The 19,341-nt window shown below is 50.9% G+C and overlaps 1 protein-coding gene across 4 annotated transcripts in view; it reads right to left on the bottom strand.

The window, feature by feature from the left end:
* The window catches only part of Evi5l (ecotropic viral integration site 5 like), a 36,045-nt gene extending 17,699 nt beyond the window's left edge, over window positions 1-18,346 (bottom strand). For 2 of the 4 annotated variants that reach the window (XM_070002399.1, XM_070002402.1), the window contains exons 1-5: window positions 18,184-18,346; window positions 8,642-8,707; window positions 3,474-3,648; window positions 507-696; window positions 52-276 (exon numbers count right to left, since the gene is read on the bottom strand). In XM_070002399.1, the coding sequence (XP_069858500.1) occupies window positions 52-276; window positions 507-696; window positions 3,474-3,610 (552 nt within the window). In that variant the 5' untranslated portion in view covers window positions 3,611-3,648; window positions 8,642-8,707; window positions 18,184-18,346. Of the gene's footprint in view, window positions 1-51; window positions 277-506; window positions 697-3,473; window positions 3,649-8,641; window positions 8,708-9,963; window positions 9,983-18,183 lie in introns of those variants that run through there. The other 2 variants (XM_070002400.1, XM_070002401.1) reach the window with 2 other exon arrangements.
* Window positions 18,347-19,341: the final 995 nt, after the last annotated feature.

Below are 19,341 nucleotides of genomic sequence, written 5' to 3'. Positions count from 1 at the left end.
TGGGAGGTCAGGAGAGCTGCTCCCAGGGCGCTAGGGGGGGGCGGGCCTTACCTTCATGACATTGAAAAGTACTTCCTGGCCCAGGCTGTCCTGGCCCTTGAAGAACTCGTGCTCAGGGTAGGTGCGGGCGATGTCCCTGCGGATGAGCTTCTCGCACGGCGAGGACATCTTGAGCAGCTCTGAGTACTGGTTCTTGACCGGCATGTCTGTGGCACTACACAGAAGCTGCCACACAATGGCCCGGAAATGGTGCGGTATGCCCTTGCGGATGAGCTCCTGCGGCCAGGAGGGGGTAGACACAGGAGGCGGGAGTCGGGCTGTGCCCCAGGACAGCCCCTGCCCCCTGATCCCCATTGCAGACGCTCAGGTGTGGCACGGAAGTCACTGGGGAAGGTGTGTGGGGGGGTACCCATGGCTCTGCTCATAGCCCAGTGACCACCTTGACCTCCTGTGCCACCGCCCTCCCGGCCTCGCTTGCCCGGCTTGCTGGTTACTCCCCTTGCCACCTTGAGCAGCTTCTCCTTCCGGCGCCGCCATTCCTCCCACTCGTTGGCGATGCGGCCCCACAGGATCCACGTGTCCTCCTCCAGGTGGCTCAGGTTGGAAGAGGCTGAGGAGCTGGACACTAGTGAGGAGCCGCTGTTCCTCCGAGAGCCGTTCATAGAGCGCATGGACTTCGAATCGGCTTCCAGGAGCCTGGGGAGGGAAGGCAGGGGTGGAGGGGAGAGGTGGAGGGGGGGCTCTGGAGGACTCCCTGGGGACAAGGGGGCTATGGGGGAACCCAGCCAGTCCTCCTGCGAGGTCGGGGGGGCGGTGGGTGTCAGGACATTGGGGTCGGGGTCCATGTTCTTATAGCTGAGCAACCTTGGCCAGTGGCCCAACCTCTCTGAGCATTGTCTCCCTCCACGAGCCTTTGTGTGTCCTTGTTGGTGCTAAACACTTGAGTAGTTGAATCCTTTCATTCTCAACTCCAAAGACATCTTTGCAGATGATTTAGAATTTTGGGGGATGGGGACAAGGATGGGATGTAGGGAGAGAGCCCAGAGAGCAAGTCCTGGCTAAAGACACCCAGCTAGAAAGGGGTTCTATTAACTTGTACTAACTTTCCTCCCTCCCTCCCTTCCCCTCCTTCCTTCCTTCCCTTTCCTTTTCCCCACCCTCTTTTTTTCTCTTTCCTCCCTCCTTCTCTCTATTCCCTTCCTTCCTCCCTCCTTTCCTTCCTCCCTCCCTCCCTCCCTCCTTCCTTCCTTCCTTCCTTTCTTCCTTCCTTCCTTCCTCCCTTCCTTCCTCCTCTCCCTTCCTTGCTCTCATTCTCGGCAGTAACTGGTCCTTGAACTCAGGACTTCGTGATTATGGGACAGGCCCTCTAGCACTTGTCCTGGCACTCATGATCTTCATAATCTCCTGAGTGCTGGGATTACAGTCGTGAACCACCAAGACTGGCTAACTACCCGGTTGTGATGCTTTGACAGCTGGGCTCTGTGGATCTTGTCAGGAAAGATGGTCAGACCCTATAAGGGCTAGCTCCTAGAGACAATAAAGGACTTTCCTACCTAGGAATGTACTTTGTACTTTTTTGTGGGGAGGGTCAGTTGTGGGGCTTGAACTCAGGGCTTGGGTGCTGTCCCTGAACTTTTTTTTTTTTTACTCAAGTCTAACACTCTACCACTTTGAGCTTCAGGTTTTCTGGTGGTTCATTGAAAGTCTCATGGACTTTCCTGCCCAGGCTGGCTTTGAACTGGGCTCTTCAGATCTCAACTCCAGAGTAGCTAGGATTACAGGTTTGAGCCACCAGTGCCAGGCAAGGAGTATACTTTTCATATGCAAATCAACAAATTCAAAGCCCACATCTCAACTAATTCAAAGCCCACATCTCAGCCACTTCTGGGCTTCAGACTTTCATACTTGGTTCACCGTCCACCTGCCCATACCTGTCCTCCCCCCAGGGCCAGGCACCAGACAAGGTACAGTTCTTAAACTTGGAGTTGGCTGGAATGACTCAAACTAGTGAATCATAAGCTGACCTACCCTGCCTTGCCCATTCCTTCCCATGGAAACCACCGTAAAAATAGCCCGCATTTTCCCTTGTTCCCTCTGCCTCCTGACCAGCCCGGGAGCTTCCTGGCATGGCCCTGGGTGGTGACATATGTCTCCTCCCTTTGAGAACTGTGATTAGAAAGTGTCTTTTCCTGATCTATACGTTTGACATGCCTGTAATTGTAGCTACTCAGGAAGCTGAGATCTGGAGAAATGAAGTTCGAGGTCCTCCTGGGCCGAAAAATCTGAGAAGCTGAGTGTCGGTGGCTCACGTTTGCAATCTTGAAATCTGAGGATTGTGGTTCAAGGCCAGCCTGGACAGGAAAGTCCACAAGATTCTTTTCTCCAGCTAGCCATCAAAAAGCTATAAGTAAGCTGGGTGCCAGTGGCTCATGCCTGTAATCCTAGCTACTCAGGAGGCTGAGATCTGAGTTCAAAGCCTGTCCGAGCAGGAAAATCCGTGAGACTCTTATCTCCAATGAACACCAGAAAACTGGAAGCGGTGCCGTGGGCTCAAGTGGTAGAGTGCTAGCCTTAATGTGAAGAGCTCAGGGACCCCTAGGGCCCAGGCCCAGAGTTCAAGTCCCACGACTGACAAAAAAAAAAAAAAGCTGTAAGTAGAGTTGTGGCTCTTTAGTAGAACTCAAGAAGGCCAGTCTTGGGGCTGGTGTTCACACCTGTCATCCTAGCTACTCAGGATGCTGATATCTGAGGATATCAAAACCAATCTGGGCAGGAAAGTCTGTGAGATTCTTATCTATAAGAACCCGCAGAAAAGGCGTTGTGGCTCAAAATGGTGAGCAAAAGAGCTCAGGGACAGTGCCCAGGCTCTTAAGTTTAAGCCCCATGACTGATTCCCTCCCTCCACCCCCCAAAATGCTAGCCTTGAGGGAAAAAGTTAAGGGACAGCACTTAGTCTCTGAGTTCAAGTATTAGTACCAGCATACACACGAATCTGAGAGACTTTATTGCTAATTAGCCAGCAAAAAGCTGGACTGGAGGCGTGGCTAAAGTGATAGGGCACCAGAGAAACAAGAAAACAGTCTGAGTCTGAGGCCCTGAATTCAAGTTCTGGGCTGGGGGTGTGGCTCAGTAGTAGAAGGCTTGCATAGTACGTTCAAGTCGCTGGTTTCCATCCCCAGCACTATACCCAAAGCAAAACCATCTCTCACCCCCACACATACCCCCAAATTTAAATTCTACCATGAAGGCAAACCAGAAAGGGGCATTAATCGCTAACATCTTGGGTCTCCTCATCTTGAAAAGAGCCGCCATCTCAGCCCCAGGGTTGGGAAGATAAAAGGGCATACCTTTCATCAAGTGTTGGTGGTAGCTCAGGCCTAGTTCTAAGGGTGACTGGGCCCTGAGAATTTCTTCCAGGAGCCCAGGCTGTACCCTGAGGTCCTACCCTCGCCCCTCCACTTTTCCACACTCACCGGTTCTGCTCTTCAAGCTTGGCAAGCAGCTCCAGCTCATCAGGGCTGAGGTTCTCGGAATCGGAGGTCGGGGAGCAGGTGGGGGCCGACAGGGCCTCCTGAGATGAGGAGTCGGGGCTCAGAGTGGGGCTCGCCATGGTGGGGGGGAAGGGGAGGGCAGGAATCACAGGTCTGTCTGGAGATGAGAGAGACGCACATGGTCAACATCAGGCCAGCTAGGCCAATCCCCCCTTTGGGACACTCCTCAATCCTAAACTTCCTACTTCTGGTTCCCCACATGCTCTGGGGGCCAGCTGATAGCCAATCAGGATTCTCCTAGCTCAGACTCTGGCTCTGAGGATCTCTGCCAGATGCCCGGATGAGGACAGAAGGATCTGGCTGTCCCTGAATATGAGGGCTAAGGCTCCACTCCACACCAAGTCCTTAACACAGGGTCTGGGGCAGGAGTTTCCTGTCATTCAGAGTCCCCAAGGACACTATAGGGACCTCAAGGACACAGAAGCCCCCTGCGTGGACAGTCTTAACTGCCAGTGTGGTCCCTGTCCCCTTGCTGTGGCCTGCCCCCCGGGGGGGGCAGTTCATGTGGACATCTCTAACCTTTCCCATCTCATCTAGCAGAGTGAGCTGCTGGCACCGGCACAGCAATTATTCTCCACTGTTAATTGACTGGCACTGGCGAAGGCTGGAATTGTTGCTGCCCCTTGGGCTCAGAAGCCAGAGCTGGACGTGTCACAGTTCCGGGAACCTGTCCTGATCTCAGCCTGCCATGTGCCAGACACATCTCTCCTATTCTTCCTGGGGTGGTCTGCCCGACTCTTCGAGGGGCTTCAAGATACTGGCTTCTTACTTTCTGCCAGTCTAGTGGGAGGCAGATGAGCACCATGTAACATGCCCTCCCCGCCCCCCACGGAGTACCCCCCGAAGTCCAGATGAATCTGGATCCTTATGGACAGGCTGTGTGACCTTGGGCCTGTCACTTGGCTTCTCTGGTCCTCCAGTGACTGAATTTTTTTTTTTTGGTCGGTCATGGGGCTTGAACTCTGGGCCTGGGTGCTGTCCCTCAGCTCTACACTTGAGCTACAGCACCACTTCTGGTTTTCTGATGGTTTATTGGAGTCTCATGGACCTTCCTGCCCAGGCTGGCTGTGAACCGTAATCCTCAGATCTCAGCCTCCTGAGTAGCTAGGATGACAGGTGTGAGTTACCGGTGCCTGGTGAGACTGAAATCTTACAAGCTCTACCTAGAAGATGGCTGTGAAAACGAAGCATACTGTGGTGTATAACATGTTAAAGAGGGCCTGATAGTGTTCAGCCATCAATGTCAGCCATAGCTACTCAGTCAGGATCTTCTTGGGCTCTGTGATTGGCCAGGACCTAGGTGGGAAATGAGGACACTGACCACTCCCTAGAAGAGGGTTCCTGGGGTCACAAATGTCTCTGAGATGAGTGGGGAAGAGGCTTGGGGATGGTATATTCCTTTTGCCCAGCCACGAGTTGTCAGGATCTGAGAAGATTGGAGAGATCTGGGGTTCATGGAAGCAGGAAGAAATCTCTACATCACGTGGCATTTTCTACCCACCCCCTTTTGTGTGTCCTGGACCCCACGTGACCTAGCTCTCTGATGGCCTCGCTGGGTCCTAGGACAGGAGACATCGGATTCCCTGAACAGCAGTGACAAGATGAGAACAGATTGCATTACCTCTGCCTGGCCAGCTTCAAGTCACGGAGCACCTTTCCACAGCTCCCACCCACCCCTAGGCAGCACTGGCAGGCCCACGGATCGGGCTGGACTTCACCCTGGCTGTGCCTTCCATTCCAGTCCTCCTTCCTGTCCAGTATGTAGGGCATGCTAAATCCCCTTTCCTTCTTTGCTCACCTGGGGCCAGTGGTTCTATCTCTGGCCCCCCCTAAAGGTGCCCCAGGCTGCTGGCTCTGGTTTGTTTGTTTGTTTGTTTTCTTGGTACCTGGCTAGCTGGGGGTCACCAGTGCTAAGGGCCTAACTAGGAGTTAATTATTCACGAGAGCCCCAGTGGGGGGCCAGCTCCAGGGCCTCATAGAGTCAAAGTCTGCAGCCTGCCAGGTCCAGATGGACGGGACTCAGGTAAGGAAATGCTGACCACGAGGTGCTATCTAAGCAGGTAGAGACTGGGAAGGTGGCTTCAGATCTGGGGGGGATGGGGAAGAGGTAGCAGAGGTAAGGAGACTGAGGCCTTAGAGGAGCTGAGTGAGAGCTCAGAGAAAGGGGAGAGAGCAGGGGTGGTGGACTGGGCCCCCTCTATTTCTGTTGAGCAGAGGGACCAGCATCTGAGTATGTGGGACCCATTCCTCTTCCCCCCAAAGCTGGAGTTTTTGATTTAAAAACCCAAACCAAAACCCAAAGCTCAGGAACCACCCCCTAGCAGAGTTTATGTAGCCATCCATCACACACATTAATAATGTGTATTTCATGCAAAATAAACTGTGGTCAATACATGGGGCAGGAACCCTCTGAACCCTCTAGAACTTTCTCTTGACTTATTCCCAGACTCTAAACAGAGCCTAGCATCAGAAACAATCTTCCTGAAGGCTGCACATGTACGCATGCATGAGTGTGTGTGCATATACACACACAGAGACACTCATACATACCAAACACACATAGTCATTTTCACTCATACATACTATTACATCCACACACACACATTCACCTCTGCACATGTGAGCACACTTACTCTTTCACATTCCCTCCCTCCCTCCTTCCTCTCTCCTTTCCTACCTTTTTCCCCTTCCCTCCTCACCTCTTTTCTTCCAGAATCACTACATAACCCAGCCTTGAACTCACTATGTAGTTCAGACTGGACTCAGACTGCCTCATCTTCTTCTTCCCTCCCTCCCTCCCTTCCCCCTCTCTTTCTCAGTGTGTGTGTGGGGAAGTCCTGGGGCTCCAACTTAGGGCCTAGACTCTGTCCCTGAGTTGCTTATTTTTGGTCAGTCATGGGGTCTGAACTCTTGGCCTGGGCGCTGTCCCTCAGCTCTTCAGCTCAAGGCTAGCGCTCTACCACTTGAGCCACAGCACCACTTGCAACTTTTTCTGCTTATGTGGTGCTGGGGAGTGGAACCCAGGGCCTCAGGCATGCAAGGCAAGCGTTCTACCACTGAGCCACCTTCCCAGCCCATCAATACTTTCTTATACTTGCATACTCAGCACTTTGTCACACTATTCCACTTATAGGACTGCGCATGCGCAAGCAATCACACATGCACACACGCACGCACACACACACACACACACTTCCTGCACTGTCCAGATCTTGCCATCTTGGCTAGGTCTGGGGTTCAGGCTTGGTTTGCCTCTGCCCTGGCTCTCTCTACAACATGGACTTAACTACTTGTCCCCAGCACTTGCTGGGGGTGGGGTGGCCTGAGGGCAGGACACTGCTCAGACATGGGCATGGTGTGCAGAAGGTGGGCAAGGCCAAGGCCTGGGAGGTGCTGCCATTCTTCCTGGCCAGATGGGCACTGAGTTGCATAGACAAGGCCCTGGCCTCTGAGTATGGGGGCACTCCCAGCCCCTTGACACCCTCAATCCCAACACTTCACTTCTGTTCCATTTAATCTGCCCCCAAAGAGGTCCCAACTGCAGAGCAGTTGGTGGGTTACCTACCCTGACCCTGCCATACCACCACAGCATGGCCACACCTCCGGAAGCTGAGCCAGGCCAGCAAGGTGGGAAGAGATGGGTGTGGGTTCACTGAAGGTCATGTAGGGACAGAAAAGTCCCGGTGGCAGGTCCCTCCACCTCCTTTCCCTCTTCCTCTTGGAGCATTTGCTTCTTCCTTCCTCAAGTCCCCTAGACCTTTGCCATTTAGCCTCTGGGGCTATATCAGCTTAACTGAGCAAATATCTGCGGGTGATTGTGAAACAATTACTACTAGCTTTTCCTCCTACCAAGTGCTGGGCCAAGATGGCCAGTTACCCCTAATAGTTCCATCAGTCCCCATGTCCTCCCTGCTCTGTGTCCCCCCACCAGGGCAGGAAACACCCTGCCCTTCTGGCAAATCTGGGAAAAGACCAGGAAGCAATCACACAAACTTTCTATCACAGACAGAGGTAAATGCTTGGACTAAAAACCACAGCAAGACAGAAAAAGACAATCCCTCACAAATGTAAACATGAGAGCTACCGTTTGGTGATCTAGTAGCAAGTTCCTTCCTAGAGATCTATCCAAGAACAGAAAAAACAACAACCAGATAAGCCAGGCACTAGTGGCTCATGCCTGTAATCCTAGCTACTCAGGAGGCTGAGATCTGGGGATCAAAGTTTGAAGCCAGGCTGGGCACAAAAGTCCATGAGATTCTTTTTTTTTTTTTTTTTTGCTGGTCGTGGACCTGAACTCTGGGCCTAGGCGCTGTCCCTCAGCTCTTCAGCTCAAGGCGAGTGCTCTACCGCTTGAGCCACAGTGCCACTTTCGGCTTTTTCTGTTTATGTGGTGCTGAGGAATCGAACCCAGGGCCTCATGCATGCAAGGCAAGCACTCTACCACTGAGCCACCTTCCCAGCCCAAAAGTCCATGAGATTCTTATCTCCAATAAACTACTCAGAAAAGGCAAGAAGTAGCACTGTGGTTCAAGTGGTAGAACAATAATTGAGCCAAAGAAGCTCAGGAACAGTGGACAGACCCTGAGTTCAAGCCTCAGGACTAGTACAAAAATAAACAAAACCCCAACCAGACATATCTGTATGTGAATGCTTATAACAGCATGTTCACAAGAGCCTAATGTGGAAACAAACCTCCATCAGGGGGATGAACACATCAACAAAACGTGCGTTAGTCACCTGGTGGAATATTACTTAGCCATGAAAAGGAACAAAGCACTCATGGACACACACTACAACATGGATGGACAGGTGCTTGATGATAGGAGCCAGATGTAAATGTCACATTGTATCCACTTATATGAAATACCCAGAGTGGGTAAACCTGTAGAGCTAGAACACTGATTAGTGTTTTCTAAGGAGCGGAAGAGAAGGGAATGGACAATGACTGCCAGACGGGCACAGGGGCTCCCTTTGGGCTGACAGGAAAATTCTAGATATAGGTAAGAGAGTTATACAGTGCTGTGTCTGGGCTAAGTATCACTAAACTGCACACATTAGGGCGGTTACATTTCATGGTATATGGATTGTACCTCAATTAAGAAGTTGACAGATGAGGTGGGCTGCAGAGCAATCACGGGGCCGGGAGGGATGGCACTCTAGAAGAAGCAGGAAAAAATTTCAGGGTCCCAGAATCCTCCCCTGTGGGCTGGGGCTGGGCCAGGATTTTTGCATCTCCCCCCCCCCCCCCCAGATAAACTCAACACTTGGGAAGAGGGAAAATCCACCCTTCCTTCAATAGCAGGGGTGTCTACCTGGGCCATGCCACCACATTCTGCCCACCCATCATGGAAGGCCCAGGTGATTCCTTTCTGCCCCAGGGCAAGACAGAAGTCAGGCCCGTCTCTCCCTGCTGGCCTCTCCTCTCCAGTCCTGAGGCCACCTGTGTGAACCCTGAAAACACTCTCCTTGAGGGACCTCTATCTCTTCTGTTGCTGTCCATGAGGCCTCCGAAACCACGGAGAAAAGCAGCTTACCCGTGTCACTCACTTGCCCCAAACTCTGCTGTGGCTTTTGTTTTTGTCGGTTGTGGGGCTTGAACTCTGGGCCTGGGCGCTGTCCCTGAGCTCTTCAGCTCAAGGTGAGCGCTCTACCACTTGACCCACAGCGCCACTTCCGGTTTTCTGGTGGTTAATAACAGTCTCATGGACTTTTCCTGCCTGAGCTGGTTTTGAACTGGGCTCCTCAGATCTCAGCCTCCTGAGCAGCTGGGACTATAGGCGTGAGCCACCGGCGCTCCGTGGCACCCTTGTGGCTCTTAATGGCAGAGTGGAATCCAGGCATCTTTCTAAGATGCAGAATACCTTAGCCCCGCCCCTCCTGCATCTTAACCCCGCCCATCTGGCATCCCAGACCCGCCCCTTTATGCATCCCAGTCCCACCTCCTCCTGCACCTTAGACACGCCCCCTTATGCATCCCAGTCCCACCTCCTCCTGCATCTTAGACACGCCCCCTTATGCATCCCAGTCCCACCTCCTCCTGCATCTTAGCCCTGCTCCCTCCAGCATCCAAGCCACGCCCCATAGCCTCATCAAACATTCCAGCCCCACCTCCTCCTACACCCTTGCCGCCTCCCCTTCCTGCATCCCAGCCTCACTCCCTGTCCCCATCCCCCCCCCCCCCAGCCATGCTCTGCTTCCCCTCTGTTCCCTCAGACTGGAAAGGGAGACCCTGGGACCTTTGTAAAACATTCTTACTCTGCAATCATTCAGTCAACCCTCCTCCCTCTACCTGTGCTCATTTTCTTATCTCTTTTCTTGAAAACACTTCCCCCCCCCCCGCCCCCCCCCAGCCCAACACCTGTTCCATAGCATTGACTTAAGTTCCTGCCGGTCTGCCTTGTAATTCACAAACCTATAATGAATGAATGAATTATATGGAGTCTTGCCATATAGCCCCGGCTGGCCTCCAGCTTCCAGATCCTCCTGCCTCAGCCTCCTGAGTGCTGGGATCATAATCATGCACTAATATGCCCAGCACAGTGCCTGTTTGGAAGGAAAGGCCCACATTAATTTTCTGCCCCCAGCTCCTGATGCACTACTTAGCATTCAGTAGGTGCTTAATAAACAACTGTTGAATTAAAGAAGACAAAAAATTTCCATGCCATCCAGCTAGGTGATCAAGGTCAGTCATGAGGATGTCATGTGCCCCGGAGCCCGCTTCTGTGGTCTTTCTCCTTTAAAACCAGCACCCTGCCTGCTCTAACCATGAAAACACCAGAAAGATCCAGATCAGGGCACGGTACAGAGCAGTGGCCAGTCCTTCAATCTGTCAAGGACATCAAAGTCAAGGACATTCTGAGACACTCCCTATCCCAGCCCTTGGGAGCCTAGGAGGGCATATGGGGAAAATTAGGAAACCACTGATGAATAATAATGTATCAACATTGGTTCACTAATTATGACAAATGTATCATATTCACCTTACATTCATTATAGGACACTGATAATAGGAGAAACTCAGTACAGGAATACATAGCTTTTTATCTTTATTTTCATTTTTTGTGCTGGTACTGGGGGCTTCCTTGATCATATCTAGGGCTCTACCACTTGAACCACACCTCCAGTCTAGCTTTTTTTTGGGTCCGGTCATGGGTCCTGAACTCTGGGCCTGGGCACTGTCCCTCAGCTCTTCAGCTCAAGGCTGGCACTCTACCACTTGAGCCACAGCGCCACTTCCGGCTTTTTTCTTTTTGCTTATGTGGTGCTGAAGAATCGAACCCAGGGCCTCATGCATGCAAGGCAAGCGCTCTACCACTGAGCCACCTTACCAGCCCCAGTCTAGCTTTTTGTTAGTTACTTTGGACTTTTCTACCAAGGCTGGTTTTCAACTATGATCCTCTAGGCTTCTGCCTTCTCAGTAGCTAAAATTACAGGTATGAGCCACTGGCACCTGGCTTACTTTATTTTTATTTTTTAATTTTGTGAAAACATTTTGTTTTTCCTTAAAATATCTCACTATGTAACTCAGACTGGCCTGAAATTACTATGTAGCCCTGGCTGGGCTTGAACTTTCGATTCTTTTTTTGCCTCCCGAGGAATCCAAGTGCTGGGATTACAGGTGGGCACCACCAGGCTCAGCTTAACTATCACCATTTTTAGAGGCCAATCTGTAGCTCTGTGGTACAGTTCCTGCTTAGCATGTGGAAGATTCAATGTCAGTACTACAAAAAGAACAAAATAAAGATTCTGCACTAGAGTGAACAAGAAAACAATAGCTAAAACATGTGAGAGGTCCCACAGTGAGCAGAGGGCTGCTCTCTGGTGCTCAAGCAGCCACAGAGGAAGGACTTGGACATGGCATTTCTACTCCAGAGCCTTTGCCCTCAGCCTACCACCATGCTGCTACTCTTTCAATGTTCTTTGAATTTAGAAATTATATATAATACATAAATATATAAATATTAAATATAAACATACAAATATAATGTATTTATACATAAGATATATAAGATACAATGTATTTAAAGATAAATGGAATATATAAATATTAAACATAGGGGCTGGGAAGGTGGCTCAGTGGTAGAGTGCTTGCCTTGCATGCATGAGGCCCTGGGTTCAATTCCTCAGCACCATATAAGCAGGAAAAAAAGCTGGAAGTGGCGCTTTGGCTCAAGTGGTAGAGCATTAGCTTTGAGCTGAAGAGCTGAGGGACAGTGCCCAGGCCCAGAGTTCAGGGCATGACCGACCAAAAAAATTAAATATACTATATATTAATACATAATATATTAATATATAAAATATATTATATAACAATGTATTTGTATATTATATATTATAGAATTAATATATAATGTAATATATAATAATTAAATATAATACAATTATATAACATTATATTACATATTATATATTTATATTTCTGTATTTGTATAGTACATTTTATATATTATATATAGTATATAATTATATAATATGTAAATGTATCAAATATATAACTACATAAAATGTAATATATAAACATTAAATATATATAAATATAAACGCATTACATGTAGTATATATTTATACAATACATAACACATAAAATATAAAATGTCATATATGAATATAAAGTATAAATATAGTACATTTATATAAATATGTTTATATTTATATACAATATATAACATATAAAATATATAAATAAAATAAGCAAATACACACATACACAGACACAAACACAAGAGTGGGGGGTGCACATCACATATCATGCCCAGAGTTTTGCAATGGGGTGAGTGAGCCAGTGCATGTGAACAGACTTTCAGGAAGCAAGTGGCATCTTCAGGGACAGGAATCCAGACCTCAAATTCCTTTTCAGTCCTGGCTCCCTCCTTCTTACCCTGGCCTCCCTGAGCCTCCTCCATTGATAATTACCAGGAACACAGACTCCACTCTGAATCTGAAGCTTAGTGACCCCCAATTTGCTCAGCTTGGTCACTAGACCACCATTGGTGCCAGCTGTCCCCAACTTCTGGGGGCAATGGCCCTGCCTACCATGCCAGGCCTGAGAGTCCTTGGCAAGGGGTGGGCAACAGGAGATGAGCAGCCTCTGGGAAAATGGATGGCAGCTGGAGTTCAATTATTCCTTCAATTATTCCTCCCAGGGTGTGTGTGTGTGTGTGTGTGTGTGTGTGTGTGTGTGTGTGTGTGTGTGTGTGTGTGTGTGTGTGTGTGTGTGTGTGTGTGTGTGTGTGGTGTGTGTGTGTGTGTGTGGTGTGTGTGTGTGTGTGTGTGTGGTGTATGTGTGTGTGTGTGTGTGTGTGTGTGTGTGTGTGTGTGGTTACTGGGGCTCCAACTCATATGTTGGTCCTGGGGCTTGAACTGAGGGCCTAGGCACTGTCCCTGATCTCTTTTGCTTAAGGTAGTGTTCTACTACTTTGAGCCACAGCTCCACTTATGGCTTTGAGTGGTTAATTAGAGATAAGAATCTCATGGACTTTACTGCCCAGCTAGCTTCCAACTGTTATCCTCAGATCTCAGCCTCCTGAGTGGCTAGGATTATAGGCATGAGTCACCAGAGCCTGGCTCCCTAGGTTTTTTACTCAAGGCTGGTACTCTACCACTTGAACCACAGCTCCAATGCTGGCTTTTTGCTAGCTATTTGGAGGTAAGTCTCTTACAGATTTTCCTGCCTGGACTGGCTTTGAACCATAATCCTCAGATCTCATCCTCCTGAGTAGCTAGGATTATAAGTGTGAGCCACTAGCCCAAGGTTGAGATAATGTCTTGGTATGTAACCCAGATTGGCCTCAAACTTGAAATCCTTCTGCCTTTCCAAGCCCTGGGATTACAGGCATGCCCTGCCATGTGTGCCTGGCTCTTGACTCCAGTTCTAGGTAGATATTATCTCATTTAATCCTTTTTTGCTGTCCTGAAAGGTTTTACATCCTTGACCTTGGTGTTAACCAGAGATAATTCCAGTCACTCCAGATCATTTGATTGCAGGTGAGACTGGAGCGCCAGCAGCCTAGGTTCAAATCCGCCTCCCTTCTCTTTATTCCCTTTGTGATCTCTGGTCTAAGTCCTTTGCCTACATGTGTAAGTCTGCAAACAGGACTAATGATAGCACTAGATTCAAGTTTTGTGGCTGGAATAAATGAATGTAAATCTATCGTGCTAAGGATGAGGCTTGGCCCATATTTATTCCTTGCTCAATGGAAATTTCCAATAAGGTAAGGGCTGTGTAGCCCACTGGAGGGAGAGGGGTAGGTTTGTAGAATGAATAAGTGAGTTTCCCTTGCTCAGGAGGCTGCCTTTGTGTGCCGATCCTGTTTGCAGATTAAGCATAATAAAATCAGAATCATTATTATTAGTAATAACAGCAGCACCAGCACCCCTTCAGGCTAAAACTCTGACCTGCGGATTCCCAGCTGACCTAAAAACAAAGTTTTACATCCTGAATCCTCAGTTTACTTCCTGTCCTGGGACCAGGCTCAGTGGAGGCAAACCTTTCATTTCTCTCTGGGAGTGACAAAGGAAGAACATCAAAACCCTCTTAAGGCCATCAGGAGCAGGTGAATAAGTGAAACATCATCTTGCAAAGATTCTTCACTTTTCTTTTCTTTTGTTTGTTGTGGGGCTTGAACTCAGGGTCTGGGCACTGTCCCTGAGCTTTTATGCTCAAAGCTAGTACTCTACCATTTTGAGCCACAGTGTCACTTTTGGTTTTCTGGTGGCTCACTGGAGATAAGAGTCTTAAGGACTTGGAGATAAGTCTCTCACAGACTTTCCTGCCTGGCTTTGAACTCAATCTTCAGATCTCAGCCTCCTGAGTGGCTAGGATTAAGATGTGAGTCACCAGTGCCCACTTTTTTTTCCTTTTGTGTGTTTGTGAGTGTGTATGTGTGTGTGTGTATATATGTGTATGTGTATGTGTGTGTGTGTGCCAGTACTGGGGCTTGAATTCAGAGCCTGAGTGCTGTCCCTTAGCTTATTTGCTCAAGTCTGGCCTTCTACCACTTGAGCCACAGCTGCACTTCTGGGTTTTTGGTAGTTAACTGGAGATGAGAGTCTCAGAATTTCTGGCTCAAACTGGCTTTGAACCTTTGCCTCTTCATCTCTTAGCCTCTTGAGTAGCTAGGATTCCAGGTGTGAGCCACTGGTGCCAGGCCATTCTCTACTTTTGGAAGTCAAGATGATATTTTTTTCTGTTGTCCCTGCCAGCTGGAGACACTTTCTGGGCTGGGTATTGGGGAGGGAAGGACAAGGTGGACTAATCTTGTATCTTTAGGCACCTTCCAAATTAGGTAGGTCCATTTCCCAAATGAAAATCACACACATTTTTGCTGAGCATCTACTATGGACCTTTGTGTTCTCCCAGGGCTCAACCATGAAAAGACAAGACAGGAGCTCTGATCTCATGAGTCTCCCAGACAGGCTGATGTGAGGCACACAGGTAAACTGCAGATCCATTTTATGCCCGCTGTGTGGCCACCCAGGCCTGTAGCATGGGGTCCATCCAATGAGGCCTGGAAGAGAGCCATATAGCAGCCATCGCGGGGACCATGCGAGTTCCGGCCTCCCGGGCCTCTATCCAAGCCCTTCGGCTGCCTGGAACACCCTGCTCTGCTCTGCCTGCCTGGTGACTGAGTCCGTACGCCACCCCAACACCCCGGGGATGCGCCCGGCCCTTTTTTATGGGCTCTTACAGCAGCATGCTGTGCATAATTCTGTCTCCTGCTTCCTCACTGCAGCAGTGGTACGGGCTGGCAAGGGCACATGCTGGAATCCTGCCGCCTCTGGGTGGCTGGGAGGATTAAATGAGATAATATGCAAATGATGCTTGGCTCAGGGCTGAGCTCATGGCCTGGGCTTGATCAATGTGTGCTCCTGGTCCCACCTCTCCTCAATGCCAGCCAGCTGGATTGGCTTCAATACAGGGTAGAGGCCACACCTGGCATGCCTTTGTATGCTAGCACTTAACTCAGTTCCCTAAACCAGATGGGTCATCACCCTTACCAAGTAGAATCTATCCTCTACAAGAAGAGACTGAAACACGATCCCCCTTCTTCCTTCTCAAACTCTCCATCTATCAAAGCAAAGATACAACACAAAAGGATTCATAACCCCAGGCAAGGATAAAACTGTCCATACCATTCACAGGCCATCTCCTGGACCTGCCAGAGCGAACAACAGAATTGACAAGCTGTCCAGGGAGTGTTTCCACCTCATGTGTCAGCACTAAGTCCCCCAGGGAAGGTTCTGGAGTTTATGTGCCACGTGACCTTCAAGAGTCTTTTCATCTACTCTTGCCTTTAGCAAGTGACAAATCTCTTTCTATTCCTTGTCAGGGGTCCATGTGAGGTATCAGGATGGCCAGTCTGAGCACCCCTTTTCGTCCCCCTCTACTCCCCTCAGTCTTTCCCTACATAGCCCCAAATCTCACATCATCTCTCCTCCCAGCCCTGATTCAAGCCAGCCTCAGCTCAGCCATGATTCAGCCAGGCCAAGGATGCTGCTGGTACTCATAAGTGGGTGACTGTCCCCCTTGGTCCATTTGTCCCCTTTTTATAAAGTGCCTAGGAAACATTCAAGACACCCTAAACTCATTTGCAGCACACACAGTGCTATTCCAAAGATTTACCTCCCCATTTTCCAGATGGGAAAGTTAAGGCTCTGAATCAAAATAAGCGCCCCCCCCCAACCGGCTGTGCAGAATCTGGTTGCAAACATCCACAAGTAAGCCTGGGCATTTTATCTGGGTCTTTCAGGATAGGATTATGTTGCTAGAAGGATCCCCAAGGCTAGGTGAGCAGACTGTGTCAGAGCTGGCTGGATTTTTATTCCTTTTTGTACCCTGCAGTCCAGCCTGCCTGTGATCTCTCTTCTTGCCTCATCCCTTATGCCAGGGCCAAGCCACCTGTGAGTCATTCCAAACCACCCGCAGTCAACCGCAGAAGCTCTGGGGGAACCTACAGGTGGGATCCCAGAACTAGAGCCTGTGGGGTGGCAGTATGAATGGCAAGAATCAATACCACCTTGAAAGAGGCCAGGGGCATAGGGAACTTGGGTTCAATCACAGCCCAGGCTAAGGGGGTGGAGAAAACCAAGCTGTGAGAACTTCATACTATACTCTGACCTCCTCAGCACATTTTTCCTTCCTGACAATATTCCTTAACAAAGAGTTGACTGCTTCTGACAGGTCGCAATTGTTTTGGGCTTTTTTGGTGGGTGAAGGAACTCAGGAGGGCTTGTCAGAGGCCAGTCTCTGATGAGTAGCCTGGAGAGCCAGTGCTGGTTGCCACCTGAGGCCAGCAGGCTCTGTGGGGTCAGGATGCTGGTCCTACCAGTCTGGTCAGACTTCAGGATCAGGGCCAGGAGCATCTGGAATCTCTCCCTCCTCCCAGGGAGTCGGGGACAACACAGATCGGGGAGTGCAGTTTCTTTTGGGGACACTTTGGTATAGGAAAAAGAGGGCAACACAGAGGAAGATGGCTAAAGGGAAGAGGCCTAGGACAGGTGCCCACAGGGGCTCTAGAAGATTCTGAGGTCTTGATACCTTCTGGTGCCCCAGTATGAATGCTGGCTCAGAGAAGTTGAAGTGGAGGGGCAAGAGGGAAGTCACTTCATAGTCTGTCCATGAGGTCTGGACTTGTATGTGTGTGTGATCCAAATGCTGGGTGTGTATTTGAGTCCCTAAGTTTCTCTGTGTGCATTGTGGGATACATTAGAGTGATCCCACTGTGTGTGTGTGTGTGTGTGTGTGTGTGTGTGTGTGTGTGTGTGTGTGTGTGTGTGTGTTTGGGGATCTCAGAAAGACAGGTGGAAGGGTGTGTCTATGGGTGTGTGTGCTGTGGGGGTGATTCAGGATATTTACTGGGAGGTCCTGAACAGGAAGGGTAGAATTTAGGGTAGAATTTTTAAAAAGCGAGGCTCTAGACAGGTGAAGATTGTTAGTGTGTAGATTTACTGGGGTGTTGCCAATCTTTTTGGAGGGCCCTGAGGAGTGAATTTTTTAGGGGTGCCCTTGGGCTTGGTGGTGGTGGTGGGGCTAGGGTGGAGGCTGGGAGATAAGGCTAAGCTGCTTGTGGGGGGTGGTGTGAACCAAAATTGAAGAGGGGAGGCAGGGGTCCTATTGGGTAAGAGAGGAAGGGTAGGGCCCTGAGGCTAGGTCTCCTTGGGATGAGGGACGGGGAGCAGAAGATAGGGTGCCAGGTGGGGGAGATGGGGGTCGCGGTGGCAAGGGTTGTGCAGATGGGAGGAGTCCTGGGCTCAGAAGGGGGGGCACTCCCAGGGGGCGGGTCTGCAGAGTGGGGGATGGGGACTCCCCAAAGAGGCTCCTGGCGGGGTGTGTGTGAGGAGGAGTCCTAAAGGTCAGGGGTCCTGGGCCTGCTAGGGCCTCAGGAAGGGACACGAGGGGATATGGAGGGGTAACGGGGAGCTCTGCAGCGGCTCTCGGGGAGGGGTCCTGGGGAATCGGGGGCGAGGGTGGGCGGGGGCCGCGCCCCGAGGATCCAGAGCTGCCCAGGCTCCCAAAGCGGGTCCCGGGGCGAGGCGACCCGAGTCGCAGTCCTCTCCGGGGGGCCCCACGGGCCGCAGCGCGGAGCCGCCTGCCTGAGCAGGCGCCCGGGAGGCCCGGCCCGCGCCGCCCTACCTTGGCTGAGCGTGTCGCCATCGCCGTTCCGAGCCTAGCCGTCCGGGATTGCGCCGCTGGATCCCCACCGCGCCGCTCGCCCCGCTGCCCCGGCCCGGCCCCCTCAGCCGCCCCCGGGGACCGCGGCCGCCGCCGGCTCCGCCGCTGCCATTTCACCCGCTGACAGGAGCCGCTGCCCCGCCCCCGAATCCCAGTCAGCCAATTCGCCGCCCCCAGGCACTATGGCTCCGCCCACTGGCCAAGAGTGACGGAGCGGATGACCAATCCGTGGTCATTCCGTGAGGAGGGCCCTGGCTACGGTCAGAAGGTTGCTGCCTCTGAGGAAAGAAGCGAATTGAAATGGAGGAAGCGATGGCAGATGGATGCTTTTGCCTATTGAAATGAGAAATCCTGTTGATTAACAGCTGGGATGGCCAATAGCGAGCTAGAAGGGGGTGTGTCTCTGAAGGAAGGCTGCGGCCCTGAGGATCCCTAGGCAGAGGCAGCCAAGCGTTGGGCACTAAGCCCCGCCCAGAGTCGGGATTTCTGACCAATAACGAGGCATCCGGGGATGTCCATTATTATCTGTCTCTCACACCCGGTCCCTGGCAACTGTTGGGGTGGGAGGGGAGGCGGGTGTTATGATGAAGATTGACACCTAGGCTGCCAATGACACTGAAGGAGGGTGGCCAAACTGATACTTCCTGACCAATAGAGTCATGAGATTGGTGTGAGGCTCACATCCTGGGCGGTGGAGCGTGAAGCCTGGGTTGAATGAAATGGGGGCGTGGCTAATGGAAAGGCGTGGCTAGATCCACGAGAAGGCGGGATCAGATAAGGGACAGGTTCCGGGGCTGGTTCAGAGAAGGGGCGTTATCAGAAAGCGCATCCTCTCTGCCTGGCTGGGTGCGGTGCGCTGGGCGGGATTGTGTTGGGAAGGATCCCCAAAAGAGGCCGGTCCCCTGGTTGGGGTGGATCCCTAAAAGAGGCCGGTCGCCTGCCTAGCCTAATCCAGGCCGAGTTAAGTATCTTTTCTTTTTCTTCTTTCTGCTTACTCTGTGCAGTGCAGCAAATGCCTGCATTCAGCCTCTGATCGTTCTGTGATCTCTGCCTTCTAACCAGTCCCATACCCCATCCGCCCAGACTTAGCTCTCCCTTCTCTTCTGGGTCCCCAGCATT

This window comes from Dipodomys merriami, unplaced genomic scaffold (assembly GCF_024711535.1).
Source record: "Dipodomys merriami isolate MVZ:Mamm:240054 unplaced genomic scaffold, mDipMer1.0.p SCAF_6, whole genome shotgun sequence".
Taxonomy (NCBI): Eukaryota; Metazoa; Chordata; class Mammalia; order Rodentia; family Heteromyidae; genus Dipodomys; species Dipodomys merriami.
This window is presented reverse-complemented; position numbering and strand designations above follow the sequence as displayed.